At 57.8% G+C, this 27,992-nt stretch overlaps 1 protein-coding gene across 4 annotated transcripts; it reads right to left on the reverse strand.

Moving 5' to 3' along the window:
* Positions 1-7: 7 nt before the first annotated feature.
* Positions 8-27,991, reverse strand: CAMKK1 (calcium/calmodulin dependent protein kinase kinase 1). 4 transcript variants are annotated; one of them, XM_047757140.1, is made up of 17 exons: positions 27,866-27,991; positions 20,713-21,114; positions 19,747-19,794; positions 19,072-19,125; positions 18,331-18,382; positions 17,942-18,075; positions 17,463-17,499; positions 16,613-16,634; positions 14,949-15,037; positions 11,632-11,831; positions 9,204-9,257; positions 8,150-8,223; positions 6,588-6,668; positions 6,397-6,484; positions 6,067-6,195; positions 3,689-3,792; positions 8-1,513 (listed from the first exon to the last, which is right to left on the reverse strand). In XM_047757140.1, exons 2-17 carry the CDS (start codon positions 21,070-21,072, stop codon positions 1,441-1,443), a joined length of 1,599 nt encoding a protein of 532 aa, XP_047613096.1. In that variant the 5' UTR covers positions 21,073-21,114; positions 27,866-27,991; the 3' UTR covers positions 8-1,440. The 4 variants fall into 4 exon arrangements, with proteins under 4 accessions (XP_047613096.1, XP_047613095.1, XP_047613098.1 ...); XM_047757139.1 differs by lacking the exon at positions 27,866-27,991 and adding an exon at positions 21,215-21,420; XM_047757142.1 differs by lacking the exon at positions 6,588-6,668.
* Position 27,992: the final 1 nt, after the last annotated feature.

A 27,992-nucleotide genomic window follows, 5' to 3' on the forward strand; every position in this document is an offset into this window, starting at 1 on the left:
CCTTAAATAGACATAGAAACTATATTACAGATGCATGTGCAGGTGCAAGACATGCTGTGCGCAGCAGATGGGCACGCACGGGCGTGTGTGCGTGGAGGCGCGGCAAACACCCACAGGCACGGAGACACGCAAGATGTGGCAATCCTCCAGGCCCGCTCCCTTCCCGTCTTGACAAAGCGCTCCTGCAACAGGAACCCCAAGCGGGTGACTGAAATCCCTCGTTCAGCCCATATTTGCAGGGCAGGTGTCCAAGTCCTGCTTGATTTTCCTTTGGGGCTCAGTCTCTTGAACATTTGATCAGTCAAGGCCAAGCCAGCCAGCCAAGCACTGATCTCTGAGCAGGCGGAGTAGCGACTCCTGGGGGAGGCAGCAGCGGAAGGTGGGCCCCCCGCTCCGTGGCCACCTGCCAGCACCTCACAAGGGTCCCGCCTCTAGTGTGGCCTCCAACCTGGACAGTTGGTCCTGCATCGTTGGAATGTGAGGGCAGCTTCCAGGGCCAGACGGGGAGGATCGAAGATTGGCTTCCAGTTACTTTGGCATCTGCAAGGCTCCAGCCTTGGGAGTCCAGGGCCCTCGGTTGATGTCAGGTCCCAGGTGGGAGGGAGGGAGGCGGGCAGCGAAGGGTTGTGCTCCTGCTCAGGCCTCTGCTCAGAGCCTCAACTCAGCCTGTTCTCCAGACAGGGTCGCGTGTGCAACACAATTCAGGAAGGTCAGTCCAGTCCACTTGGCTGCCAAGCAATGGGGGGTGTGCTGGGAACAACCCAAAGCTAGAGGAGACCTCAGGTGACATGTTCCCAAGCAGGGTTTGGCACCCCCCTCCCCCACCAAGTTACACACAAAAGTAGAAGATCACAAAAAAGGCATTTGGATTCTCCAGGAGGGGCCCCTGCCCCAGTGAGGCCCAGGAATACCCACCAAGGGCTCAGAGCCTCCACATCAGTGTTCTCAGCACACAAGAGTTCTGGCAGCGCCGCCCGAGGTGGGCAGGGTACGCCCCTCCTTGTGCGTGTGGCAGCTGAGCCACGTCCACCTCCCAGCCCCAGCAAGCGGGAGGTCTCAGCAGCGGTGGCAAACCAGGCCTCCACTTGCCATCTTGGTTTCCTGCCTCCCGCCCCTGGGCCTTGCTGACCAGCCAAGTAGGGTTTCTAAGGCACCATGGGCACCGAGCTTCCACAAGGGATGGGTCCCGCCAGGAAGAGCCAGGACAAGGGGCAAGGCCTTTTTGGAGCCCCACCCCCCAAACCCCAGACGACATACATTCCAAGGCTGTCCCTGGACACATGTGCAGAGGTCATGCAGCACGACGGGGGAGGAGGGCTGGGAGAGGGGCCACAGTCCCCAGCCCCCTGCCCACAGGGGTGGCTGTTGGCATGAGGGCAGTGGGCCTTTGGAGGCGTGGGATGAGCGTGCTGCCGGGTGGCCCTGGGAGCATGCAGGGGCTCAGGACGCAGCCTCATCTTCTTGGACGCCAGGGAGCTCCGGGCTTTTGCCTCCTTCACCACACCCGTCTTTCCTGTTCAGGGGACACCAGGGGCAGAGGGACCCCAGGGGTCAGAACACACACGCACAAGGCATTCGCATCCACATCGCTCAAATCCCCCCTCACTCCCTTCCCCGAGTTCACTTCAGTCTCACCCCCCTGCACTGTGGCTCGTCCTTAGTGTCAGCCTACAATCCTCCATGGCTCCCTACTGCCTGGAGATGAAGCCTCGACTTCCCAGCTTGGCTTCCAGAGCCTCTCCCAATCTGACCTTCCCGAGCTGACATCCCTGCCTCCTCAAGGACCAGCCAGATCATAGGCCCTCCGTGTTGGCCTAGATCAGCTCCCACGGTCCTGGGTAGAAGGGCTTTGGTTTTGCATTTTCTTTTCTTTGTTTCGCAGGACAGCGTCTACCCAGCTACACATTTGATAGATCCCAGTATCTGATTTTCCCCCAAGACATTTTTTTAAAAACATGACCAATGAATGGGTTTTGATATTTTAAAAAAGGATCAATACCATTTAACTCTACTGTGGAATTTCAACAATTATCCCAAAGCATAAAGAAGACCAAAAAACCAACAAAGTCCATCAAGGACAAATGTTGGGACTCTGATGAGAGAAACCTGCTTATCAGAATTAAACTTGAAGAGTTCCCTGGTGGCCTAGCAGTTAAGGATGTGGCTTTGTCACTGCTCTGGCTCGAGGTCATTCCTTGCCCCGGGAACTTCCACAGGCTGCAGGCATAGCCCCCCCCCCAAATAAATTAAATAAAATAACAGTATTAAACTTGAGTCACAGAATTACAGAATTTTATAGCTGGAAAGTATTAAGCCCAATTCTCTCTCAGTCTAGACTAACAAACTGACCTGTCTCCCCATTAACATGTCCATAAAAGGACAACCATTGCCTTGCTCCGCTGTACTCTTGGCGCCCAGCCCCGTGCCAGGCGTGGACTAGGTGCTGGATGTGTCCTTAGCCCGGGACTGGCCTGTCCCACCACTAGGGGGCGCAGTGTCCCAGGCACTGAGCTAGAGACCAGCTGTCCAGGTTTGCTCCTCCTGGTCCTAGTTCTGCCTGTCCTAACGGCTCCCTCCTGCGCTCTCAGAAGTGCCTCAGTTTGGATGCAAAATATTTGGTCCCTTACACTAAGTCTGATTCCAGCACCCTGGCCTGCAGACCTGGAGGAGGTCAGGGAACCCCTACCCACAGCTGGCCGCCTCACGGAAGAGACAGGGAAGTGGAAGTAAGGTCGGGACTGCCATGGCCTCTCCCACGCCCCACTCGCTCACCCCGCTTCAGCCAGGGAGTTTGCCAAGAGGGAGGCAGGAGGTTGGTGTCCAGACCTCCCTGAGTGCAAGCAACCTCTGGCAGGGAGCAGACACCGGCCTGTCGACCAGTGAGACCCGACACTTCCGAAGAGCCTACTTACAAGAAGCTGGTCTCGTGTGAACAAAACCAACCTCTGGGCCCCTGGGCAGCACAGCTGAGACTGCTTCTTCCCGAGAGGTCGAAGCACCTGGACAGCGGCGGGCGCTCACCTCTCTGGGGAGCACGGCTTCGCAGCACCATGGGCTGGGGGGCACACCCCTCCGCCCTGCTGCCCCCTTCACAGGCCGGAGGAAGGCAACCCAGGTCCCAGGTCCACGTTCTGGTCCAGGACCCCCTCACCATTTTCTCTTGGCAGGTCTGTGCACAAACTCCAGCAGGCCTCGTTGGCATCCCAAAGTGACTTTTATTTCAGTGGAAGAAGGCGGAAACGCTAAGGACGGGGCTCACAGAGGTTGGGGGAACTGCTTTTCTGACCTCTCCTAGGAGGTGGTGATTGCATGTGCCCTGTTCTCAGTGGGGACCCTGCAGCCACGGACCTCTCCCTTGGCTCCGTCAGCCAGCCTGTCCACGCTTTCTTGCTGGACAAGCATTTACAAAGTGCTGGCTGGGCCCTCGGCCTCAGCAATGGCTGGAGGAAGCACAAGCCATTCAAGCAGCTAACACTGCCCTGGGCCAGAAGAGTCAACAGAAGTGTCCCTCCCTCCACAGACAAGCCAACCTTCTTACAAGGAGCAGACCCCAGGCCTGTCTGCAAACCTTGACTAGGCTGAAAACAGAGGTGCACATGGGCCCCGGCTCTGAGTGCTGGGGCTCAGCTTGCACCGCCCCCGTCCCACCCCAGCAAGCACCTGCAGGCCTCAGCCCACCAGTACTTACGACACTAAGTTTCCTGGAGCCGACATGGATCGCTCTTCTCTACGCGCCTGGGGCTCAAATGGGTTCCCAAAGGAACGCTTCCTCAGCATGGACTTAACCAGGATCTGGGGAGGACGTGTCAGAGTGAGGGACCCAGGCCCCCAGCTTCCCACGCACCCCGGCGGCCTCCTCTCCGACTCCTGGAGGGGACAGCTGTTGGGTGGGCCCCACTGAGGCTCCCTTTGCTTGGGGAGAACAAGGAAGAGCACTCTAAGCAGAGGGCACGGCAAGAGCAGGGAGGAGAGGTGGCTGAGGGTGAATTCTGGGAACGGTGACGAGCCCAGTGCCCCCGGGGCATGGGAGGCACAGAGGCCGCCGCGCAGGCCAGGAGGTGTCTGTGCCGCCAGGCTGAAGGCATGGGACTACAATTAGGAATGCCTTCTGGCTACAGGGGAAGGAGAGAGGAGAGGCCATCCTGGGCAGCTAGAGAGATGCTGAGCCTGGGAGGATGCTGGGAGGGGACTGCATGCTGTGTCCTGGCTCTCTGACTCTGTCCCCCCTGCCACTGTAAGGACAGCTCCACCCGCCCGCCCACATGCACACAAACTCTCACACGCCTGTGTTCCTCCCTCCCCGCTGCCTTCCATCACTATGTGTTTACTGAGCGTCATCGACATATGCCGGACACTATTCCAGGCACAGGGACCACATCGAGGCAGAAACATTCTGGCCCTCGTGGAGCTGACATTCTAATTGCAGGGACAGGCAATACATAAGACAAATCAGCAAACTTTATATGTTTGTTAGTGGGAAGGGCTCCGGAGAAAAAGTTAAAACAAGGAAAGGGGTTAAGGTGTGACAAAGAGGAGGCTGGAATTGCAGAGAAGGGCCAGGGAAGGGTCACTTCTTGCCAAGAAGGTGACTTTGGAGTAAATATCTGGAGGTAGGGAGGAAGCGATCCTGTGGACGTTTGGGCTGGAGAATCCCAGGCAGAGGGAAGGGATGTTCAAAGGCCCTGGGGCAGCAGCTCACGTGGCACGTGGCTGGAACCGAGTGGACGGAGGGAGGAGAGGCGGTCAGCAGGGAGAGGGGGACAGGCAGGCTGTGCAGGGTCTAGCAGGCAGCTAGAGCTGTGGCTCTTCCTCCGAGTGACATGGGAGCCTGAGTAAGCAGGGGGACCTGAGAAGTGACATGATCAGGTCACTGAACCACCCCGGCTGCTAAGCTGAGCACCAGCTGTGGTGGGGACGAGAGGAGGGTGGAAGCAGGGGAACAACCTAGGAGATTTCAGTGGTTTAGGAGAGACGATTTTGGCTAAGACCAGAGAAGTGGCAGTAGGGACCCGTTGGGGGCTGACAACTCCAGGGACCCCACAGAGCCCCAGAGCTCTGCAGCACAGGGACGTTAGCCAGTTGGCCCTAGCTGGGCCTGGCCCTGGCAGGGAGGCCTGAATGCACAGTCCAGACCCCCGCGCCGGCACGGGCCCCTGTCCTCTGGCCTTGTGCTCACCCTGCTTCTCCATGGGACCTCAGTGACAGGGCAGTGTTTTTAAAAAGAAACCAAAAACCAAAAACCAAAAAAAAAAAAAACAAACACACAAAAAACCCCAAGATAACCATCAGGGGCTACATTAACTTCTTCTTCTTCTTTTTTTTTTTTCTATTTCTTGGGCCGCTCCCGCGGCATATGGAGGTTCCCAGGCCAGGGGTCGAATTGGAGCTGCAGCCACCAGCCTACGCCAAAGCCACAGCAACTCGGGATCCGAGCCATGTCTGCAACCTATACCACAGCTCACGGCAACGCCGGATCGTTAACCCACTGAGCAAGGCCAGGGACCGAACCCGCAACCTCATGGTTCCTAGTCGGATTCGTTAACCACTGCGCCACTGACGGGAACTCCCTACATTAACTTCTAACTGTGAACATGGCAGATGTCCAGATGAAGACAAAAAAGCTAAAACATAGGAGACCGGAAAGAGCACAAAGGTGGGGTCTGCTAGACATGCGGGGGCTCCCGGGGCTACTTCTCCAATTCAGAGGATTCCTAGGCCTTCTCCCTGTCATGTCCTTGGCACCTAGTCCAGTGCCTGGAAAATAGCAGAAGTTCAAGAACCGTTACGAAGGAAGGAAGGAAATGCCTCTCCGGTCATGGTGAATGCTGACACTCAGCGAGGGCAGGGTATTTAAATCATTCCCTCTCGGTCACCACGCCTCCTGGTCTCCCTACTGCGAGGCTGACAACGTGACCTCGTTCCCCTCGGGTCTCCAGGGGAACAGTGGCCTCAGAGGCCCAGCAATGGGGCTGGTCAACTAGGCGGCCCTTGGTCCCCTGCACAGAGCGCGTCTCAGGGGGCAGCCCCAGCCCCAGGACTCAGCGCCTTCCGCCCCCATCCTCTTACCACTGTGGTCCAGCTGGGGATGAGCCTGACTGAATTCTTGACCTCCTCCTCGGTCACCTCCACCACGCTGCAGTGCTCCTCCTCCGAGGGAAGGGGCTCCTCCCCGTTCTTGGTCACCCAGGGGTGTAACTGCGGAGCAGAGGGCGGGGAGGGTCAGGGTCACAGACCACAGACACCAGCCACCTAAGGGGCCTGGGCATTAACCAAAGCCCACAAGCCCCAAACCCAAAGCCAACACACACAGGCCCCCGAGGTAGGGGTCTCCAAAAGGGGACACTGAAGCCCTGTACTCTGCAGCCCAGCCCTGCCCAAGATCTCCGGTTCCCCAACCTTGATGTCTGGCACCCCAATTCTCGTCTCTGGGTTCTTGTCTAGCATCTTCAGGATTAAATCCTTGAGCTCTTCACTGACCTTTGGCCTAAAAAGGGGGAAGGAAGGAGACGAAGAGAGACTGCTGATGGTCCGTGCCTCCCTCTACCCTGCTCTGTCCCCCTCCCCGTCCCGTTGGTGCCACCCCTCACTTGTCAGAGAGCAGGGGGAACACACCCAAGGCCCGGGTGCAGGAGAGAGTTCCAGCGCAAGTACACAGGTATCCTGTTCTCCTGAGTCGGAAGTAAAGCAGTCTCCCTCAGGGGGCAGAGCCCACAAAGACAACGGGGCCCCACAGGTGCTGGATTCCCCCCCAGGGGGCAGAGATGGTGGGGATCACCTGAGAAGAGTCGCTTTAGGGGACCCCAGGAGGCCTTCGCCCAGCACTCACCAACTTAGCCGCTCCTCTGTCTGGGAAGATTGTCATTTGACAGAGGAGGAAACTGAGGCTCATGTCACCACCCAGAAGGCTGGGGCAGGGCTGAGGCTCAGGGGGAGGGGAGCAGGACTCAGCACGTCAGCCTCGGCTGTCTCTGCCCACACTTGAGGCTTCATTGCTACTTAAATTCTTAGGAGAAGGAACCTGCTCTTAGGACCATGACCTTGGCTCCCTCTGCTGTCCTAGATCTCTTTTTAAATCCCTAAATCCCTTTTTAAACTCCTGGCTGGGGAGAAGGATATACAGCAGGAAGAAAGGCACAAAGACAGGTAATCACAGGAAAGGGACTGGAAGCCAGTGCTGTGGGGGGCAGAGGGCGGGAGGCTCTGCAGCCGATGAGCAGACGGTGACACCCAGAGGTCCTGGGAGGCCCAGGCCAGGGAGGGCCTCTTCCTGTGGGCTTTGTGAAGCCTTGGAAAAACTGTAAGCAAGGGGATATGGAGAGATGTGCTGTGCTTTCTCAGGCTCACCCTGGCCTGACTGTGGTGGCTGGACAAGGCTGAGGCCTGAACTAGGCATGGAGTACAGGTGGCAATGGCCAAGAGAAATATGAGTTGGACTCAACAGGGCCTGGGGCCAGACAGGAGGTGGGCCAGAGGGAGCAGGAGTCATCAAGGACAACTCCCAGGTTCGTTTCTGACCTGCCCCGGCCCTCTGAGCAGACGGTGAAAGGGCCTGAACAGAGCAGTGTAGGGGGGTGGGAGTGGGGGTGTCAGACTGGCTGCCATGGAAGCCAGCATCATAACCAGAAGGAGCAGGGGTGAGCAGAAGGGCCTCTCCAAACAGTCTCTCTGGCCTCAGGGACCTCAGTCACAAAGGAAAGGGCAGCGAGGAGGCAGTGGCTTTAAATCACAGAGCCACTGAGGCTCCACTTTTCCATCTGTGAAATGGGGGAGCGTACTGACATCCTGAAGCTGCCCCCCGCCGCCCGTGCGGAGAAGGCAGAGTTTCCGCCCAAGGTGGGGGGCGGATTCTGCATGGGGTTGATGCCACTGATCTCACAGAGGCCTTCGGTGAAGAAGCAGTGTGAACACGTGACCCAGGCCATCCCTGTTTCGCCCCAGGCCTCAAAGTTCCCGTCTGTACAAGGAGATCCAACCCAGGACCCAGATGTCTCAGAGACCCTGCTCCCATCTCTCTCCACTTGCCCAGGGGTCCCTCCCGGGGAGCAGCGCCACCACCTCCAGATTGGCAGGCCGGGGTAGGTATGGCCCCGAAGGGACAAAAGCTCTGATAAAACTGGGGGTGGACAGGGCCCCGCAGAGGGCAACTCACTCCTCGGGGAACACCACGGCCTCATTCTTGATCTTGCGGTGCAGGGCCAGGATGTAATCATCGATGAACGGGCACTGCAGGCGGGGGGGAGACAAAGGATGCGGGCCCAGCGCGTGACTCACTGGGGGCAGCCCTGGGCTCCCAGGGAGATAGCAGAGGCCTCATCTAACTTGTGCAGGGCCCGGGGCCCCCAGGTGCAATGCTCAATGAGCAGGGACTGCACAAATGAGTCACAGAGGGAACCAGGGGGCTGGGTACTGGCCAGCACGACAGCCACGCGCAGCAAGGCCTGCACGGCCAGGGCCTTGAGTCTGGGAACATGTTCCCTGATCCCTTCCCAGGCTTTAATATGGTCCCTCAGTGGGAGCACCTGCAGACAGGGATCTCGGCCACATCAGGCTCAGGGGTCCGACCTGACCCACAGCAGGAGGCAAGGACAGTTTGTTGAGTGAACAAGTGAGTGAATGTGTGGATGAATGAAGGAATGGCATCAAAGGACAGAAGGACAGGGAGCGCTCTGGCTGGGGTTGTGGCAGCACCACTGTCTACCCCTCCTTTGGGGTGTCTGCTGTTCCAGTGCCAGGACTCCTGCACATGACTTCCACCCCCTTAAGGAGACAAGAGAAGAACAGAAAAGCCCCTTTTCCCTCGGTCTTCTCTGAGCTAGGTGGGCTCTTTCAAAACTCTCTTAAGGACACATGGAGTTCCTGTTGTGGCGCAGTGGTTGACGAATCCGACTAGGAACCATGAGGTTGCGGGTTCGGTCCCTTGCCGTGAGCTGTGGTGTAGGTTGCAGACGCGGCTCAGATCCCGCGTTGCTGTGGCCCTGGCGTAGGCCGGTGGCTACAGCTCCGATTCGACCCCTGGCCTGGGAACCTCCATATGCCGCGGGAGCGGCCCAAGAAATAGCAACAACAACAACAACAACAACAAAACTCTCTTAAGGACACAGAGGCAGGGCCTGCCTCTGTCATGTATCCTGGCTCAGCTGGTCCAGCCCACAGTGCCAGGGGCATGGGCCTGTCCCGGCTCCACCAGCCCACCCTGCACTCACCTTCCCATAGACAAAGCAGTACAGCGTGACCCCAGTGGCCCACACGTCCAAAGCCTAGAAAGAAGCAGCTTACGTCAGTTCCTCCAAAGCGATCAACACCCCTTGCCCACTCACCCGGATCCAGTGGGCCATGGAAGGGGGCGTGTCAGGAACCTCTTTCCTCAGTCATGTATTCACTCAACAAACACTCCCAGGCCCTTGTTCCATGCTAGACCCTGTGCTGAGCACTGCGGCCATGGGGACGGCCAAAGCAGACCCCCTGCCCTCCAGGGTTTCCAAGTCTCCTTGGAACAGACCCAGAACAGACATATTTCCAACTCAGTAGTTACAAAACCCCCTTCATTTACAGGGTCGCCTTTGCTGTACCCCAGACACACGCCCACCCTGGCGACTACCGTATATATTGAACTTCCACTTGCTACACTAGCTCTGGCTCCAAGAGGTCGTCCCTCTTCCAATGACCCACTGGAGAAGCCACCACCCACCTTCTTCCTGACACCTGAACAGGCCCTGGCCTTCGGCTACCTCCACAACCCCTTGGGCCCCCCCAACCCATGCCCTGGGTTCAGATGTGCCGTCTCTCTACAGTCTTCCCCCTGGAAGCCACTTCCTTTCCTCATACCCGCGTTCTCTCTTAGGTGAGTGATTCTCAAATCTATTTTCCTGCCTCTGAAGCCTCATCTGAATCCAGCAGGGAACACCAGACACACGCAAACTGACATCCTATCACAGACCACGAGACCACAGGCCCGCTCGCTTCAAAAATATCAAGGCGGAGCCATTCTTCCAGAGTAAAGGACCCCAAAGAGATGTGACAAGTGAATGCAGCGACCCACCCTAGACTGGATCCTGGACCAGAAGAAGAAAAGGCATTAAAGGACAGCATGGGGACAATTGATGAAATGCGAATAAGGTCAGTTAGGTAATGGTCTGTTATCAATGATAAACGTCCTAATTTTGATAACTCTACTGAGGTTATGTAAGAGAATGTCCTTGTTCTCAGAAAACATCCCCGGAAATATGTCGTGATAAAAGGAGATAATGTCTCCAACGCCTGTACATAGAGGGACGGGGATAAAAAGGTAAATGGGACAAATGCAACGGTGGGTGAATCAGGGTAAAAGATGCAGGAGACTTTTGGGTTTTGTTTTTTTTTTTTTTGCCTTTTTAGGGCCGCACCTACAGCGTATGGAGATTCCCAGGCTAGGGGTCCAATCAGAGCTGCAGCTGCCGGCCTACACCACAGCCACAGCCACACAGGATCTGAGCTGTGTCTGCAACCTAACTACAGCCCACGGCAACGCCGGATCCTTAACCCACTGAGCGAGGCCAGGGATCGAACCTGTGTCTTCATGGATGCTAATCAGATCTGTTAACTGCTGAGCCACGACGGGAACCCCTAGAGTTTTTTGTATTATTCTTGCAACTTTTCTGTAAATTTGGAATTACATCAAAATTAAAAGTTAATGTTCCCTAGTGGCTCAGTGGGTTAAGGATCTGGTGTTTTCTCCCTGGAGGCAAGGGTTCAATCTCCGGCTCTGCACAGGTTAAGGATCTTGCGTGCTGAAGCTGTGGCATAGTTTACAGCTGTGGCTCAGATTCGATCCCTGATTTGGGAACTTCCATATGCCGTGGGTGCAGCCAAAAAAAAAAAAAAAAAATTTAATGGAGTTCCCTGGCAGCTCAGCAGTTAAGGATCCAATGTGGTTACTGCTGTGGCATGAGTTTGAGCCTAGCCTGGGAACTTAAGCATGCTGAAGGCACAGCCAAAAAATAACAACAGTAATAATTACAAATTTTAAAAAAAAACTGTATCTCTCTTGAGCTCCACACCCACATGTGTCCAAATGCCTCTGATCCTTTCCTCTGTGGCAGGACCACAGTAGGGCAGCTGGCACTTCACAGGGGAGAGCAGAACTGCACATCCTGCTCAGAAAGCTCTGCCGCTGCCTCTGCCACTTAGTTCCAGACCCCCAAGCTCTGCCCAAGCCCCACCGTGCCCTCTATCCTGTGCCCCTCAGCTCTCGCGTATGTTCTCTGGGCTCTACCTCCTGCTTAAATGCCCCCCATTCTGCAAGGCCTAGTTCAAGAAGATGGAGGGGAGTCACCAACTTCCCCCCAGACAGGAGCTCCTCTGCCCTTTCACCATCTCCAGAAGGGCAGGGGGCTCGGCTGTCCGGGCTCCACCTATTCCACAGTCCAGCCCAGAACTCAGCACAGGGCAGCTGGCAGGGAAGACTTGGAGAAGGAGAGAAGGCCCGTGTCGGGGAGCCTCCGGGGCAAGGCAAACACGAGGGAGGGGACCATGCTCAGAGCTCACGCCTGAGAAACAAGGGCCCTGGCACCCTCAGCTTGGAAATGAGGCCCGGCGACAAGCCACCCCGCCCCTCCACCTGAACCCCAACGCAGCCCGGGCCCTGGAAGCCACCTTCCCACTGAAGCTCTGGCCGGAATCAGAAATGGCTTCGGGGGCCATGAACGCCGGGGTCCCTGCCGTGCTGGACAGCCGAGCGTCATTCCCCTCGAACTGGTTGCTGACGCCAAAGTCAGCGATCTTCACGTGCCCGTCGTCCCCCAGGAGCAGGTTGGACGGCTTGATGTCCCTGTGGACGATCTTCTGGTAGTGCACTGCGGAGAGAGGCAGCTCGAGGGCTGGCCTGGGCACCCACCACCCAGAACCCCCCTCCCTCCAAACCGCCCCCCCTTGCCTGGCCACAGGGGCCGCATCAAACTGCAAGAGAGGAGGAGCTGGGCCTTCCTGGACCTGCGCACACTCCTCTCCCCAGGACCTCTGCTCCACTACACAGTGAGATGCGAACCCAGGCCGTCAGCAACAGAGCCAGGACTGACTCTGAGGAATCTCCGGACTCGAAGTCCAGGGCTCTCTCTGCGACATTCAAGGCACCTGCCACTGAAAGCGGAGGGCAGAGGAAATCGGGGGAAGGGGTTCTCCAGAGGCCATCCCGGGCCCTCCCTAGTGAGCACTATCTGTAGGCTCAAAGCTCATCAAAGCCTTTCTCCAGTCCCACCCCCGCCCAGCCTGTCAGAGCTGTCCCTGCCCCTCAGACTGAGGATGGCCCTGTGGGGTATCCTGCAGAGGTATTGCCTCAGCCCCAGGGACTCTGAGTTGACTGGGTTTCAGAGGAGGGTCCCCAGGCCTTGGGACTGCCAGGATGAACATGGCTGAGTTCCTAAACTTCTGCAGTTTAGGTTGAGTGCCCACCCTGCTTCCTGGGTCCAGCACTGCCAGGACAGTGAGATGGCACTGACCCCATCTCACAGCCAGCCACTTATGGCTTCCCCCCTCAGCAAACACCTTCCCCGGACCAGCAGACCCCAGGATGCTGGAGAGGAGGGAAGATGGAAGGGGAAGGAGCGGAGGGGCGTGGGGGAGGAGGAGAGGAAGGCTGGGGGCGGGGGGAGGGAGGGCCATGTAACAATCACGACAAAACCCATGGACTCCTCTGTGCCAGGTGCACACAAGGGATCCGACACACCCCCATCAGGGCAGAGAGGCTCAGGAGGCTGTGTATCTGACCATGGAAAGTGGCCTCAAATTCTTATCTTAAACCCTGGCCTCTCCCTTGAACGCCAAGCCCTTCATCCAAGTGGCCAGCCAGTGGACATCTCGACATGTATTCCAGTATTTCTCAGTCACACGCCTGATTCAGGGCTTGATTCTTCTGCCTGCCACTCCCCTCCCCCTCCCCCAATCAAACCAACAGAACGGAAAAGCCCTGTTCTTCGCCATTCACTTCATGGCCATGGTACCAGCTGCTCAGGCCCAAAACCTCAACTCCTCTCTCCCTCAGACTCCACATCCAATGCACCAGCAAGGCCCATGGGCTGAACCTCTTAGCATAGATTCCAGATGCGAGTGCTTCTCATACCCACACGGCTGCACCTGCCTCATCTCTAAAAAGCAGGCCCGAGCCTCCCCAAGCACGTGCCCAGGGCAGCCTCAGCCCTCCTTTCTTGGAACGAGAATCACGAGGCAGGTTTTTCGGCTCCTGGTGCCTCCACTTGTCCGTCTGTCCAGCCCCTGGTGCCAACCAACCCGGGAAACCCTTCTCAGTGAGGAGCTGGGTTTTGAAGAACATTTGCCCAAGAAGCCAGATGGATTAGAGTCTCTCTTTTTTTTTTTTTCTTTAGGAGAGAGGATGGGAGACATCAGAAAGCAGGGTGGAGGCCGAGCTGGTACGGGGTTGTGCCTGCAGGTGACCACGCCACAGGGTCAAACAACCCTTTCCCACACCTCTAAGCCCTTATTAGGGACTTTCAGCAAAGCCCTCTCCTCTCTGGGCCTCAGTTTCCCCACATGTGACAAAGACCGCATTAATTTAAGGGCACTGGAGTGGCTCAAATGAAACAGACATTCCTGTGCCTGTCCCCACAGGTCAGACCTCAGCTGGTCCTCACCTGTTCCCTCAGGGAGAGAACAGGTTTCTGGTAAACCAAGTGGAGAGTCAGAGGGCTAAGCTGTGCCCCATTCCCCAAGCCAGGCCAGAGCTGCAGGAGTCTGGGGGTGCCTCTTCTCCCTATGACTGGTCCTTCTCCCAGTGCTGGCCACGTCACCTCCTTCACATCTGCTCCCCGCCACCACTGCCCTAATCCGGGCCTACCATCTGTCACTTGGGCTGCAAAACCAGCCTCCTCCCATAACTAGCTGGCCACCTCTCACCCTCCAGCCAGCCAGCCAGCCACCACACAGCTACCAGACAGAGCTTTCTAAGACACAACTCCTATCACTCTCCTCCCCTCTCCAAGCCTTCAGGGGCTCACAAGGTCGGCAGGAAGTCATGAAAATCCTCTGTGGAGGCATTCCCAGCCCTTGTGGTGGTGATGCCACCTGGACAGCGCTTCCGGCATCATCTTTCACTATCCCCTGCCCCCAGACTGGACTTAAGCAAATCTAACTTCTCCCTTTCTCACCTAGTCCATGTCCACGGCCCCCTGAGTTGCTGCCATGCAATGCTCTCTGCCTGGTGTATTCCCTCCCACCACCCCTCCAAACGGCCAGTGGACTCTTACTCATCCTTCAGGACCCTACTCATATGCCGCCTCCTCCAGGAAGCCTCGCCCTGGTCCTGGAGGGCTCTGACAGCCCCTGAGCCTTTCCAGCTTTGGCAGGTACTGCTTAGAATCCCTTCCTGGCCCTCCCGGGCTGCAAGATCCTTGAGATCACTTCTGGGCCTTTGGCACCTACGTGCCCTGGCTAGCACTTAGTAGGTATTCATAAATGGATAAAGGAATGAACAAGTGAATTCCAGAGACAGAGGCTAAGCGAACACCCTCCCTGCTGAGCTCTCACCACCTTAGGGCTCCTCACGGTAAACCCACGCTGCTACCGCCCAGGCCCCAGGCCCCCAGTCTCTTCCTTGAGCAGCTCGACATAAACTGCTTCCTCCCCACAGCTCTTGAGGCCCTGCGGCGAGGCGAGGCTTGGCTAAGAACTCAGCAGAGGGGAGATACAAGCAGAACATACAGCGCAGCCACCGCCGCCGCGGCAGCGCTGAGAAGGACCTGGCGCACGCCCAGTGACGTCAGCCGCCCCCACCTAAGGTTTTGGCTCCGCCCACCGAGCTATTTCCCCGCCCCCAGCCAAAGATGATTGGCAGAGAAGCACTGACTGACAGGAACTCCTCACAGCCGGCTCAGCCTTGACTCCGCCCCCTCCCGTAGCCGGCCTCCCGCGCGCCGGTTTTCCGGGTCCCCAGCCCAGAGGGTAGGCAGCCCCTGACTCACAGTACTCAAGGCCCAGGATGATGTCCCGCAGGTAGAGGCGCGCTTGCTCCTCGGGGAAGGGCTTGTCGCAGGGCACCTCCATGACCGGCCTGTGGGAAGAGAAAGAGAGGTGTTTAGCGGGAGGAACTGGGAGCAAAGGCGGAGGCAGGTGAAGAGGCACTGGGTGGGGCTGGGCTATGCAGACCCCTCGAGACCTCCTGGGAGCCCTCTATGCTCGAACAGGTCCCTCCTCCCTTGTAATGACAACTTGAAAACACTCACAGACACAAATATCCCTTTCCTGTCGTTGCAGTTTCAAATTAGCTTTATCTTAATTTCTGATTAGCTTGGTATTCCTTCTTCTAAGTACGTAATTATCTATAATCAGACAGTTGTGAAGATGTCATTTAGAGCAGTGCTTTTCAAACTGTAGGGCCAGGACCAAGAAGATCATGAAATCAATTTAGTAGGTGGCTACGGCTTTTCTTTTTCCTTATGAAGTAGAATGTTTCAGAGTATAATGCCTGTGAGCTGTGGTGTAGGTTGCAGAGGCAGCTCGGTTTCCACTTTGCTGCGGCTGTGGTGTAGGCTGGCAGCTTCAGCTCCGATTCGACCCCTAGCCTGGGAACCTCCATATGCCGTGGGTGTGGCCCTAAAAAGCAAAAAACCCCAAAACCAAACCAAAACAACACAACAAAAAAATACTGTATTTCTTGCTTTGAATGGAGGTCAAAACTGCTAAAAGCCCCTGAGTCTTAAAAGGACACCATTCCTGCCCCGTCCCCAAACTGGTCTTCAGGGCTCCGAGGCAGAGACAGGTCACAACCTGTATTCAAGGCGTTGCCCATGAGGGTCTCCAAGTCCACCCAGCCCTGTGTCCACTACCTCATGCCTGCTGCTCTACACGTACCCTGCGAAGGTAAGGCACAGCCAGCATGAGCTAGAGCCCTAGATTTCATCAGTGACTCACTGTGTGACTTTGGGCAAGCCACTTACCCTCGCTGAACCTCAGCTTCCCCTCTTGTAAATGGGAGCAAATGGCATCCCACCCACCCAACTCACAGACTTGTAAAACTGGAAGAACTCTTTGTGATTTGAATACAGGTGAGAGTTGAGCCCAAACTCTACACGTTTGCTAGAGAAATATTCCTTCTCTCCTCCATCAGAATATTTTTTCAGGAGTTTCCGTTGTGGCTCAGCAGGTTACAAACCCGACTGGTATCCATGAGGATGTGGGTTTGATCCCTGGCCTCACTCAGAGGATTAAGGATCCGGCGTTGCCATGAGCTGCACTGTAGGTGGCAGATGTGGCTCAGATCTGGTGTTGCTATGGCTGTGGCGTAAGTGGGCAGCTGCAGCTCCAATTCAACCCCTAGCCTGGGAACTGCCATAGGAGATGCGTGCAGTCCTAAAAGCAAAAAACAAACAAACAAAAAAAACCCTTTTTTCAGTTCTTCAAGTCCTGGCTCAAAACCCTTGCCCTCTTCCTGAAACCTCCCCAACCATTCCAGCCTCACTGACTCCGCCAGCCTTCAATTAATTGCCCCCTTGGTCCCTAGTCCCCCCCACCCCTACCCTAGACCACAGCTCCCCAAGGAGAGAGCCTGGACCTCTTTTCTCTCCTGGAGTAGGGATGCAGAAGGGAAAGGAACACTTGACCTCCCTGATTGGGATGGGAAACTCACCCCTTTCTCAGGAGGTCAAACACTGAAAGAAAAGAGAAGAAGAGTAGGTAAGGGGCAGCCACGCTGGACAACAGCTGATGTCCAGGTCCCTCCCCGTCCTGGAGGCCTGCAGAGGGTCTAGACATCCAGGCACACCTAAGGGACAGGACAGAGGTCCCAGGGTATCAGAGGAAGTAAATAGGTGAAAGTGGGTCTACTACGGACCTGCCTCATTGGAGTCTCAGGTTCCAAGGACCATCAGCATGCACCCCTTTTACAGGAGGGAAACTGAGCCTCGGAGAAGGAGCAGGAAGTTTGCTAAAGGTCCTAGCAGACAGGCGGGTAGGAGAGGGAGTGGAGACGGGAGCCTCGGCCTCTAATTCCTTCTGGCCCATTCCCTGAGAGCCTCTAAGCCCAGCCCTGAATCGGGCACCAAGGACCTAAATAATAACAGCATTACTGTTACTAATGACAATAGCTAATGTGTCTTGCACGTGATAACTCATTTGCTTCTCACATCAACGCTGTGAGGTAGATACCATTATTATCCCCATTTTATAGGTGAGGAAACTGAGGCACAGACCTATCAGACAGGGTCTGGGAACCCACATCCCGCAGCCTACTTCCTGCATCTCTCTGATGCACTGTCTCTCCCATCAGTGGAGTAGGGGCTTGGGAATATTTGCTGAATCGAACTGGATATTCTGAGCCTGGCTCAGCAGGGCTGGACAAAAGAATCCGGAGCTAGAGAACACGTGTTTCCTCCTTGCCCCCAGGAGGTCAGTCGGCCCACCTGCAGGTCAAGTGTGTCCTGGAGGAGCCCTCGAGCCCACCCAGGTAAGCTGCTTCAGGAATGAGCTGGGTCACTCACCCAAATAGAGATTGTCCTCAGCTGGGTCATCCAGGACCTGGGGAGAGGGAGCAGACGTGGGGGTGGGGCTTGGGGAGGCATGGGGGCGGGGGCGGGGGGGGGGGGGGGGTCCCAGGCCTCCTGGACCTCACCAGCCCCAGCACCCCTAGTATGCTCTGCAGCCACCCTGGACAATGGAGCAGGAACTGTGCAGGCATCAGACAGATGAGGCCTCAGAAGTCTGTGGCTCTCATCCTGGCCCACCCCAAGGCATCCAGCCCTTCTCTCCCCTCCTGCCATGATGGGAGCTCACTTCTTGCCTCTGGGGCAGCCCATCCCCATCCACCAGCTAGAACTGACCCAGGAAGCCTCCTGGCAACCCCCACCCCAAGCCTGGCCCTGCCCTTGGCACACCTCCCTCGGCAGGACCTCTGAGTCTGTGCCGAGTGTCCTCTCCGCACCAGAGGCTGCTCCCCAGGCCTCACTGGCTCACCGCCTACCTCAATCAGTTTGACAACATTCACGTGGTCTAGCTTCTTCAGGATGGCAATCTCCTGATATACCCGCTCCAGGGGCAGCAGCTGCTTAGCTGGTCCTCCCTGGGCAGCCTGGGACCCTCTAGGAGGCGGGCGACCTGTGACCAGGACGGGGTGTTTGGCTTGTTGCAGAAGGCAGGGCCTCACCATGGCCCTGCAACCAACCAGCCTTAAGCAAGAATCTTGCAAGACCATAGCCTTGGCCTCAACCCACCAAGCACCGTCCCATCCCAAGGGCTCTGCTTCGCCCTCGCCTGTCTACCCCCAGGCCTAACAAAAACTAGCTTCCGAGGTGTCCTCCGCCGCCGCCCCCAGGCCAGGAGCTCCCCGCTCAGGACCCGACAGATACATACGAGGAAAGCCATACTGCTTCAGTAACTTCTTCTTGGAAAGAACTTTCATTGCCTAAGAAGGGAGGGTGGACATGTCACTGGTGCGCAGACACCAAGGGTTAGAACAGGCTGCAAAGGTAGATGTGACCTAAGGTCCAGAGGGGCAGGCAGGCTGTGGCCACCGGCACCGAGGGTGTGGCCTGAGCGTGGTTAAGCTGGGTTAGGAGGTGGCCCTCTCTGAACCTAGGTCTCAGCCATTCCCCGCAAAAAGCCTTTCTGGAGCTCTCCCCTCAGAAACATCCAGCCTCTGTTTGTATATTTCCAGGGCCAAGAAGCTCATTCCCTGGAGTTCCTATTGTGGCTCAGCGGTTAACAAACCTGACTAGGATTCATGAGGATGCAGGTTCTATCCTTGGCCTCACTCAGTGGGTTAAGGATCCAGCATTGCCGTGAGCTGTGGTGTAAGTCACAGACGTGGCTCAGATCCCACACTGCTGTGGCTGTGGTGTAGGCTGGCGGATACAGCTCCAATTGGACCCCTAGCCTGGGAACTTCCATATTTCCATATGCCACAGGTGCCGCCCTAAAAAGCAAAAAAAAAAAAAAAAAAGGCAGCTCATTCCCTTTGCATACCCCTAGGGACAGGGAACTCACTCCCTTAAAGGCAGCCTTGTCCTCTGTCTTCCCAGCACAGCTCCCGCCCATCCCCCAGGCTTCCAGGGTTCAGCTTGGGCAACACCTCCCTCTGATCCCCAGACTCACATAGTGCCTGTCTTCACTTTCGTTGTAGGCCAGCCTCACCACACCGTAGGCACCCTGCAGATAGGCACAGGACAGCCCCCCTGGTCAGGGCAACCTCCCCCGAGGCTAGCTCAGGAGAAAGGGAGCCTCAATGGCTCCAACCCCCTCCTCCCGCATCCCATCTCCACCCCTGCTACCAAAGGGCATAAATTTCAGACAGGCAGGGAGAGGGCTCCTGTGCCCCGGTCACTGTCCCTATCGGGCTCAACACAGCTTTATGCCTTCTCCTTCCCTTCCATCAGAAACTCTGGGGCGTTCCCTGGCAGTGCAGTGGGTTAAGGAACCAGGATTGTCACTGCAGTGGCTAGGGTCACTGCTGTGGGGGTTAGGGTTCAATCTCTGACCCAGGAAGTGCTGTATGCTATGGGTACAGCCAAAAAAACTAAACAATAAATAAAAATAAAACAAAACAAAAAAACTCTGGGGAGTCAGAAATCAGGAGTCATCTTCCACTCCCCACCCCAGGTGTTTCCTACACGGCACAAAACTTTCCTCCCTTCTAGGCTAAGACCTTCTTGGCTTGGCCTCACATTCCCAAAGGAGGAGAGGGAATTGTGCCAAGCAGAGGATCCAGACAGGCGGCCCCCAAGGCCACAAGACAAGTTCCTACTGCTTCTAGCCTGTCCCCAGGCCTACCTTGCCAATCTCACTCTGCAGCTTGTACTGGTTCAGCTGCACACAGTCCTGGTGGGATAAAGAGGGGGGTCATCAGGTAAAGCCTGGTCCAAAAGCAGCACTTCTCCCACTTCAGGAGCACATCCAAGGGCCCAATCCTGATCCCCCAGGCCCCTCACTCCCAGACCCCAGGTCTCATTGACTTCTCAAGTTCGGATAGGGAAGTGCGGTAATGCCAATGCCAAAAGCGACACCAAAAGTGACAAGAAGCCTTGGATAATGATATGTTTGAAAACATGAATGGTGAACCATGCCTATGCTTCACTCCCTAGAAAGGGGTAGAAAAATGCACTGAGTCCTGCCTGGATGCCGAGGGGCTGGGAGATGCTGATGTGAGAAACCCAGGAGCAAGTATTTCTAGAAGCAGCCGAATGAGGAGGTTGCATGGACAAGAAAGATGAGGAGAGCCTTGGGAACAGGAGACCAGAGCCCTGGCTCAGGCATGAAAAGCTCAGCCTCTGAAGCCTGTAGATGGCTCAGTACTTGGGTTCACTTTCAGGTCTAAGTGGCAATGGCAGAGCCAGTGGGAGCCCAGACGCTGGAAGCAAGCTGGCAGCTTCCAAGTCAGAGCAGACTCTAGGAGGTGGGATTAGAGGTGGGGGCCTCAATGTGAGGAAGACCTGGGGGACAGGAGGACACACTGTTTATCTTCAAAGCTCTAGGAGGACTTCTTGGGGGACAAGGGAAGAGCCTACTTCCTAGGCCTGGACTAGGGGTGGGAATGGTGGAACTTACAGGAGACGGCAGTTGGTTCAAGCAGAGCTTCCCAGGGTGGGAAGAGGCCATATAGTGAGGTAGTGAGCTTCTCAGCTCTGGGGGCATGTAAACCAAAGGGAGACAGCTGTGTGGCAGAGACAGGACAGCAAAGGATCTTCCCTGAGGACAACTGAAAAGCTCTCGGGCACCCCCTGGTTCTGATCTACCCACCTCTGCATCTGAGATGGCCACATGGTGGGACTCGATGGTGGGCCGGCGCCAGGCCCGTGGGGAGATGTGGCTGGCAGGCCCTGTGGCGTAAGGCCCAGCCTGGGCCTCCAGGCAGCTCCCCGCTGGCCGCTCCTGCAGGGAGAACTTTCTAGCCGAGAGGCTGGGCCGGGCTGCGAGGTGTCTTGAAGCACCGCCAGGGATCATGGAGGCAGCTCTGGCCCGTGGTGGAGGTTCCACGCAGTTCCTGGTAGGCTCTGGGCTGTCATCTGTCTCCTCCAAGTGTGCCACATCGATGGCTGCCACTCGCTCCACCAACTCTGCCCGAGGGTCCTGGCAGCAGACTGCTGGGCCCCCCTCCATCACCACGGTCAAGGGTGTCCTCTGTGCAGCCTTATTGGGAACCTGAGAAAAGAGGGCAGAGGAGGCTTCGATCCTGGCCACACAGCAAGGAGGTCAGACTTCCAGGCCCTGCTGCACTGGAGCCCCAGCTTGGGAGTCCCACCTCCATGCCTCCGCCATGCCTTCTCCCTCTGCCTGGCTTGCCAGCACCCACACTCAGGTCTCCCTGCTAGCTGAAGGCATTCCGGGGACTCATCTGGCTCTGCTGCACACCAGCCCTCTAGACCTCAGTATCCCCATCTGTAAAACAGGTACAGTCGCATCTGCCTTGTTGGCTTCACGAGGAAACAGGAGCATCTGGTGTTCTGGAGGCAGGACAGACAGATGTGGGCAGAACACTGGCGCCCCAGCAGCGCTGGGAGGAACAGAGCCCAGGGTCAGCTCAGGCCCCCATCCAGCGGACAGCCCAGTGACTCACGGCCCCACCCCTTGACAGCAGAGCATTCCAATGCTGTGGCTGCCGCCTGGAAGCTGCGCTGGGCTGAGCTGGGCGCTGATGATGCAGAGGCTCCTGATGCTCCAGGCCCCACTCCACCCGGTCACTGCTTCCAGGAAGACTTCCCTGGGGCTCCGGCCCATCTCACCCGCTCTCACCTCCTCCAGGGAGGCCTCTCCAGCACCCAGGGCAAGTCTCCCAGGACTCACTTCCCTGTTCCAGCAGAGCCTGCTGCCCAGGGCAGAGTCCATTAGCGGAGGGCGCCCCTGCCTTGGTGGCTGTGACGAGAAACCCCACTGCACTTATTCCCCCTGGTTTTTCCTTCCAGATTATTCACGTGGCCAAAATGTTCTCCACATTCACTCAAGCTATGTCCCCCCGCCCCGGGGCTGGCCTGACATCCGCCCTGGCCCTATGGCAGTCTGAGGCCCCAACCAGGCCCCAGGCCAAGGACTCACTCCGGCTTGAACCCCAAATCCACCTCCAGTGTCCAGCCTCAGCCCTCACCCTTGACCACAACCCCGGGCTGAGCCCTGACACTCAGACAGGGACTCCATTCCTGTCCCAGGCTGACCACTGGCCCCGCCCCAGCCAACGCCCCTCCCCCTTCCTGGATCAGACTCAGCATCATCTCAGGAAAAGGAAGTAAGTAGACCTCTGACCCTGTGCCCTTCCTGTCCGGTGATAACTTGCACTGTCACCACAACAAGACTTTTGAGAACACGGTCTCCATTTCTCCCTTATTCTCCCATCATCTTGCTCTGACAGATGTCAAGGAGCAGGACCCACTGGCGTCCACTGGCCACAGAGGTGCCTGGACTGGGTTCTAGTCCTGCCTGCCAACCTACTGTGGGGCCCTGGGCAGCTTCTTCCCGACACTGAGCCTCAGTCTCCCCATCTGTATGAGTGATGCAGGACCTTCCCGGATTCCCTAGGGCTACAGCAAGGCTTGGAAACGGACTGTGGGCAAGGGCGTTGTCCAGACCCCCTAGGCCCTGCACGCAGTGTATTGAGGAGGTAGAGCTGATGCTGGCATGTGGAAAGGAAGGGTGAAGGGAATCTGGAGTGGCAACAGGAAAAGACTTGGACACTGGCCCTGGAGCAGTGAGAGGAGCAGGAGTCGATGAGGCTAGAACATCAGCGAGGCCTCCCTGGAGGAGGTGGAGCGGGGTTAGAGCATCAGGGAGGCTCCGGGAACCAGGCTGCTTACAGGAAGGAGGAAGTCGAGGCTAAAGGGAGCCCTCCAAGCCTGGCCCACCCCTATCCCATTCCTCCGGGTAGGTGGCCCACCCTGCTGCCCCTCTGTAGGCCCTTTTCCTCCCAGCGGAATATCAACTCCATAGATTAGGTTATTTGTTTCTGCAGCAATGCCACAAACACTAGGTGTTCAATAGGTATTTGTTGAATGAAGGAGTGGTTTCCATAGTGATCATTTGTAGTCCTGGTCCCATTAGACAGATGGAAAAGCAGCCTCAGAGGGGGGACCCCAACAAGCCCATGGCAGGGAATGAATGCCGGTGTCAGGAGCTCCTGCCCTCTGGTGCAGGGCAGGGACGGAGGGAGGGACCGAGCCGCCACGGGCAGAAGCCTCAGGCTGCCCCAGCCCATCCGATTTGCATGTGACCCCAGCCACCTCTCGGCTGTTACCCCAGCCAGGAGCCCTCCTCCTTCAACCCCTTTCCTCTTCTTTCTCAGATGGGGAAAGTGGGGCCAGCAAGGGGCGGGGATTGGGCCTGGGGTCACACAGCAGTTCCGGGCAGGACCTTCCTGCTCCAGTGTGGGCGCCGTTACCCGGTTTAAAGCCCGGGCTCTGAAGCCAGGCTGCCAGGCTGTGCCCCTGCCTGGCCGTGTGCCCACGGGCAGGTGGCTGCCCTCTGGGCGAGGTTTTCCCCCACCTGCAGAATGGGGTCAGTCGCAGCACCGCCTCCTCGGGTGGCTGTGCAGAGAGAGGAAAGGAGTGAACACCCTTCCTGGGCCTGCGTCTAAGGAAGCCCCGTAAAACCGAGTTGTTGTGCTGCTGTTGTTGTGATTGCCTGGGACACGCGGTGGCCCAGATGGATGCGCGGGCGGCACAAGGCAGCTGTGAGGGCTGACGTCAGGCCCTGCACCCTCCCTCCCGCCTGGATCAAATTCAGGTGACTAAGCAGGCTGCGCTGTGCGGGGAGGCGCCCCGGGAGGCCCCAGGTTCCTGCCTCGTGTCCAGGCGACAGGGCCTGGCGCCCGAGGCCGTGCGGGTGAGGGTGTGTGTCCATGTGAGAGAATAGGTGTGAGCAGGGCTATAGGCTTGGGATGATGGCGTGTCTGTGTGTGTGTGTTGGTGGTGGGGGTGTCCACACACAGGAGCCTATCTCCACGGCTGTGGTCTGTGCATGTGGGTAAGTGTGTTCGCGTGCACTGTGTGTCTTTAGATCTTTGTGGACGTGTGCCCAGGATGGGGGGTGGGGCCCGCACCCCCCGCACCCTCCCCCCACCTAATCCCAGAGTCAAGTTTGAACTTCCCACGCAGTCACCAGTCCACTCGCCTGGGGCTGCCTGCTGGGCTGGGCTGGGCTGTGTGTCGTGGGCAGGACCCACCCCTCTCTAGAGGCTCACCGGGGGTCTCAGAGGCCCCGGGCCCCCAGGCTGAGGCCTTGGCAGAGGCTCTGTAAAAACTGACTCAGCGGGTAGCTCGGAGCCACATGAGCAAAGAGGACAGACAGGCTGGCACCCGGGCCCAGGGCCGAGCAGGGCAAGGCTACTACGGGTGCGGGGAGCCTCCCGGGACCAGCCTAGTCCTGCAGCAGATCAAGGTCCTCCATCAGTGGGAAAAGCCACCCCGATCTGTCCTCCCAGACTGTGACCCGGCTGCCTTGGACAAGTCATTGAACCCCTTGGAGCTTCAGTTTCCTCATATGTGATCAGATAAATAGCCACCATCCTGCCACCTCCCAGGGCTCCAGGAGGAAGAGGATGAGATGGTGGACTTTGTAGCAGATTTGCCTGAGCAATGTGGGGCGGGATGTGTCTGCCTCAAAGCCACCCAGAGAGAGCCTGGATGTACTTACAAAGCACACCTCCACATCTGCCCCCTGGAACCAGAGGGCTGGTTCCCCCCTGAGAGTTCTCCTCCCAGGCCGCGCCCCTCCTCCCCAGGTGTCTGGATACTCCCCAGGGATGCAGACTAGCTCCAGGCCTTGCCTTGCTTAGCCAGGCTTCCTCAGGATGCGCCTCAACTTCTGGGTCCCTTGGAGGAGGCCCAGAGCAGGACGGAACAGGCACGACCTGCTCTCATCCAAGCTGGTTCAAGCAGCTCCACTTCGGACGATTTCAGGCACCAGGCAGGCCTCACCCTGAGTTCTGGAAGGCTGCTGTGAACCCAGCAGGGGGCCAGCTCCCATCCGGGCAAGAGGGGACTCGGCCCGCACTGGCAGAGGACAGCGCAGAAGGGAAAACCGTAAGGGGTGGTCTAGTCGCCTGAGCCAGACACAGACAGCGGCCTTGACAACACCAGACCAGGCTGCTGCAGAGGAGCCGTATTTATGCTCCTGACAAGTGTCTGCAGGGCCCTGGCAACCAGTGCCCTCCGAGGCTCCCACCCCAGCCTGGGATGACTCAGTCCCCTCGAGGGAGGCCCAGGCGTCTGGTGCCAAGTCAGGCTTGAGGATGCCTGCTGTGAGGACGCCCCCCTCCCGCCTCCCCAGGGAGGCCCCAGGCACTGAGGTGGGCTCGAGCCTGAGTCAGCGCAGCAACCCTCGGCACATTCTCAGCGCATCTTGGCTGACGGTCGCCAGGCCGCGCCATCGCCCTCCGCCCCTCCTCACCCTCCACACCACACGTTTGTGCCTCCAGCCCCACTCTTTGCAGCCAGCTGCCTCCTTCCCTCCGTGTTGCTGGGCAGCTGGGTCCCCATGAGGCTCCAATTCAACTCAGCATCTCCTCCCGGGCTGCTCTTCCTCCTCCGTCCCCATCCCAGAGACAAGTGCCAACATCCTCCCAGTTCCTGGACCAGAAACCCAGGCCCCCGCATCACCCGTCTTCTCCCTTTAGTCCGTCCCCACTCCCCCAGCCCCACACTGACTCTCCACTCTGCCCGCACCACACTCCTCGCAGTGGCCAAACCACAGACTCCTATGCTGCCAGGCCTTGGTACAGCTGTGCCTTCTGCCAGGAACACACCTCTCTCTCCTTTGCTGCTGGGGGACAGTTCAGACACCTCCTCTGGGAGCTCTTCCTGATCTCCCCACTGCTGGGTGAGGTCACCAAGTGGAACTCCTTAAAAAGTCCAGATCCAGACCCCCTCTCTCCTTGTCACTGGCTCCACCACACACTCCGCCTGCCTCCCGGTTCACACCCCAACCCCACCCCACCCCATCCTTCCTACCAGCTGCAAGAGGGAATATTTCTAACGTGCAAATGTGGTCACAGTTCTTCCAGACCTGGCCTTCCAAGATCTTGGAATCCGAAGGGCAGAAGAGCAGGAGCCCTAGCCTTAGACCGGGGTGGGGGTGGGGGTGCACTCACAGGCTAGAGAACAGCTGGGGACACAGACTTCTAGGACACAAGCCCAGAGTCACTCATTCATGCAACAAATGCTCATTGAGCACCTGCTCTGTGCTGGGTGCCCAGAGATAGAGCAGGGAACAGCAGAGACAAAGTCCTTGTCCTCACAAGGTTTAATTTCTAGTGGGGCAAGAAGCAACAAACAAGAAAGCCAGGTACATGCTACAGAGAAAAGATACAATCATGTAAGGGGAATCAAGAGTGAGGTGCCAGGGGTGCTATTTACACAGCACAGTCAGTAAGAAATGCCTTTCTAATGCAGGATTGGAGCAGAATCCGAGGGACGTGAGGGAGACAGCAGTGTGGACATCTGGGAAGGGCATTTCAGGCACAGCAACTGCAAAGGCTGTGAGGTGAGAGGCTGCTTGCACTGTCCGAGTGGGTGTCCATGTGTGAGAAGTAGCTGATGGCAAGCAGAGTCGCACCTGGGTGAGACGGCCCTGTCACTCAGTGTCACCAGCCTCAGGGATGGCTTCCTGGAGGAGGCGACATTTAAGCTCTTTCATGATGGCTGAATAAGGATTCAGAGGAGGAGAGGATGGAAGTGGACACTGCATGACAGAGAGCCAGTGCCTGGCTGGGACTCAGGGCTTGGCTTTTTCCCGGGGCTGGGGTTGGGGGGGGACCCCTCTTTAGGACAGAGACCAGGAGGCTTCAAAAGCCAGAGGGTTTTGAGCAGGGGAGGGACTCAACTGGATGAGTTTTTAAAAAACCATCCTTGTGCCTTCTGTGAGGACTGAGGGTAGGGGGTCAAGGAAAGGGCAGGGGTCCATGGGCCTAGGACACGGGCTGACACACAGTGGGTGCTCGGTCCCTATCGCTGAAGGAAGGAGTGAGGGCTGTGGGGGCGGCCAGTGCGGCCACCAGGACACAAGCTGTGCGCGCCTCCCGACTCCCTGGCAGATATAGAGCTCCATATGTGCCCACCGCGGCACGGTCCTGTGACTTGGGACATAGCCCTCCCTATGCACCCCTGTACCCTCAACACACACCACACACACACACACACACACACACACACACACACACACACACACACCACTCCCGGAAGAGGCGCACGCCAAGGTCCGCGTGACCCGCCCTCACACACCACTCCATCCTGTAATGCACCCTCCTCACACACACACAGGCACACTCCTGTGTCCACGTGACAGATGCACACCCGCCTCCAAACACCACACATAGGTCCCTGCGCACGTGTGCACCCTCGGAGCCACCAGTTCTGTGCCTGTCAGGCCCGAGAAGTCGCAGCGGCCACCTCCGCCGCCCCCCCTCCACCCCCGCCGGAGGCAGCGAGGACTGCGCAGCTAAAGCGCCGCGCGCCGCATCTGTCCCATTCATCACCCCCGCCCCAGCTCCTGCAGGAAGACTCAGGGGAGGGACGTGTGGGAGGAGCGCTCCGCGCAGTTCTGCACGTGGGTGCACAGGTCTGGCCCACTCCTCATACACAAGGCCTCCCACCGAGAGCTGGGGCGGGGGCAGTGCGCTTGGTATGGACGCGGTCCCGCAGGCAAGAGCTGGGGAAGGGACGCAGACCGCGGGGCACCCTCACCGATACGGTCCCGGGTACAAGCGCAGACAGAAGCAGGCTCCCGGAGGCACCCCATAAACTGGGCCCGGCTGACCCAAGGGGGAGGATCTCCGCATGGACTGGGTCTCCGCTGTCCTCACAGACGCAGCCTCGCAGACCAGCCCTCTCCCCTGCATGCTCCGAGCCGACGTTCAGGCGTTCGTCCCCTCCCGCTCCCCACCCCAGACCCCCTCCCAGCCGACCCCTACCTCAGCGCCCGGCGACAGTCTCCGCGGCCCTGCGGGCGGCCAGGCTCGCTCCCGCGGCGCGCGCCCCGCCCGCTCAGCCAGGGCCGAGATCTCCGAGCTCAGACCGCCGGCGCCGCGGCTCCAGGCA

This window comes from Phacochoerus africanus, chromosome 14 (genome assembly GCF_016906955.1).
Source record: "Phacochoerus africanus isolate WHEZ1 chromosome 14, ROS_Pafr_v1, whole genome shotgun sequence".
NCBI classification, from domain to species: Eukaryota; Metazoa; Chordata; class Mammalia; order Artiodactyla; family Suidae; genus Phacochoerus; species Phacochoerus africanus.

Bases quoted from the DNA above. Each gene is read 5' to 3' on its own strand.
- CAMKK1 (XM_047757139.1), bottom strand. The intron at 16,635-17,462 runs GTGAGTGACCCA...CTTTTCTTTCAG, and splicing joins TGAGGACAATCTCTATTTGG to TGTTTGACCTCCTGAGAAAG. The intron at 1,514-3,688 runs GTAAGTACTGGT...TCCCCTGAACAG, and splicing joins GCTCCAGGAAACTTAGTGTC to GAAAGACGGGTGTGGTGAAG.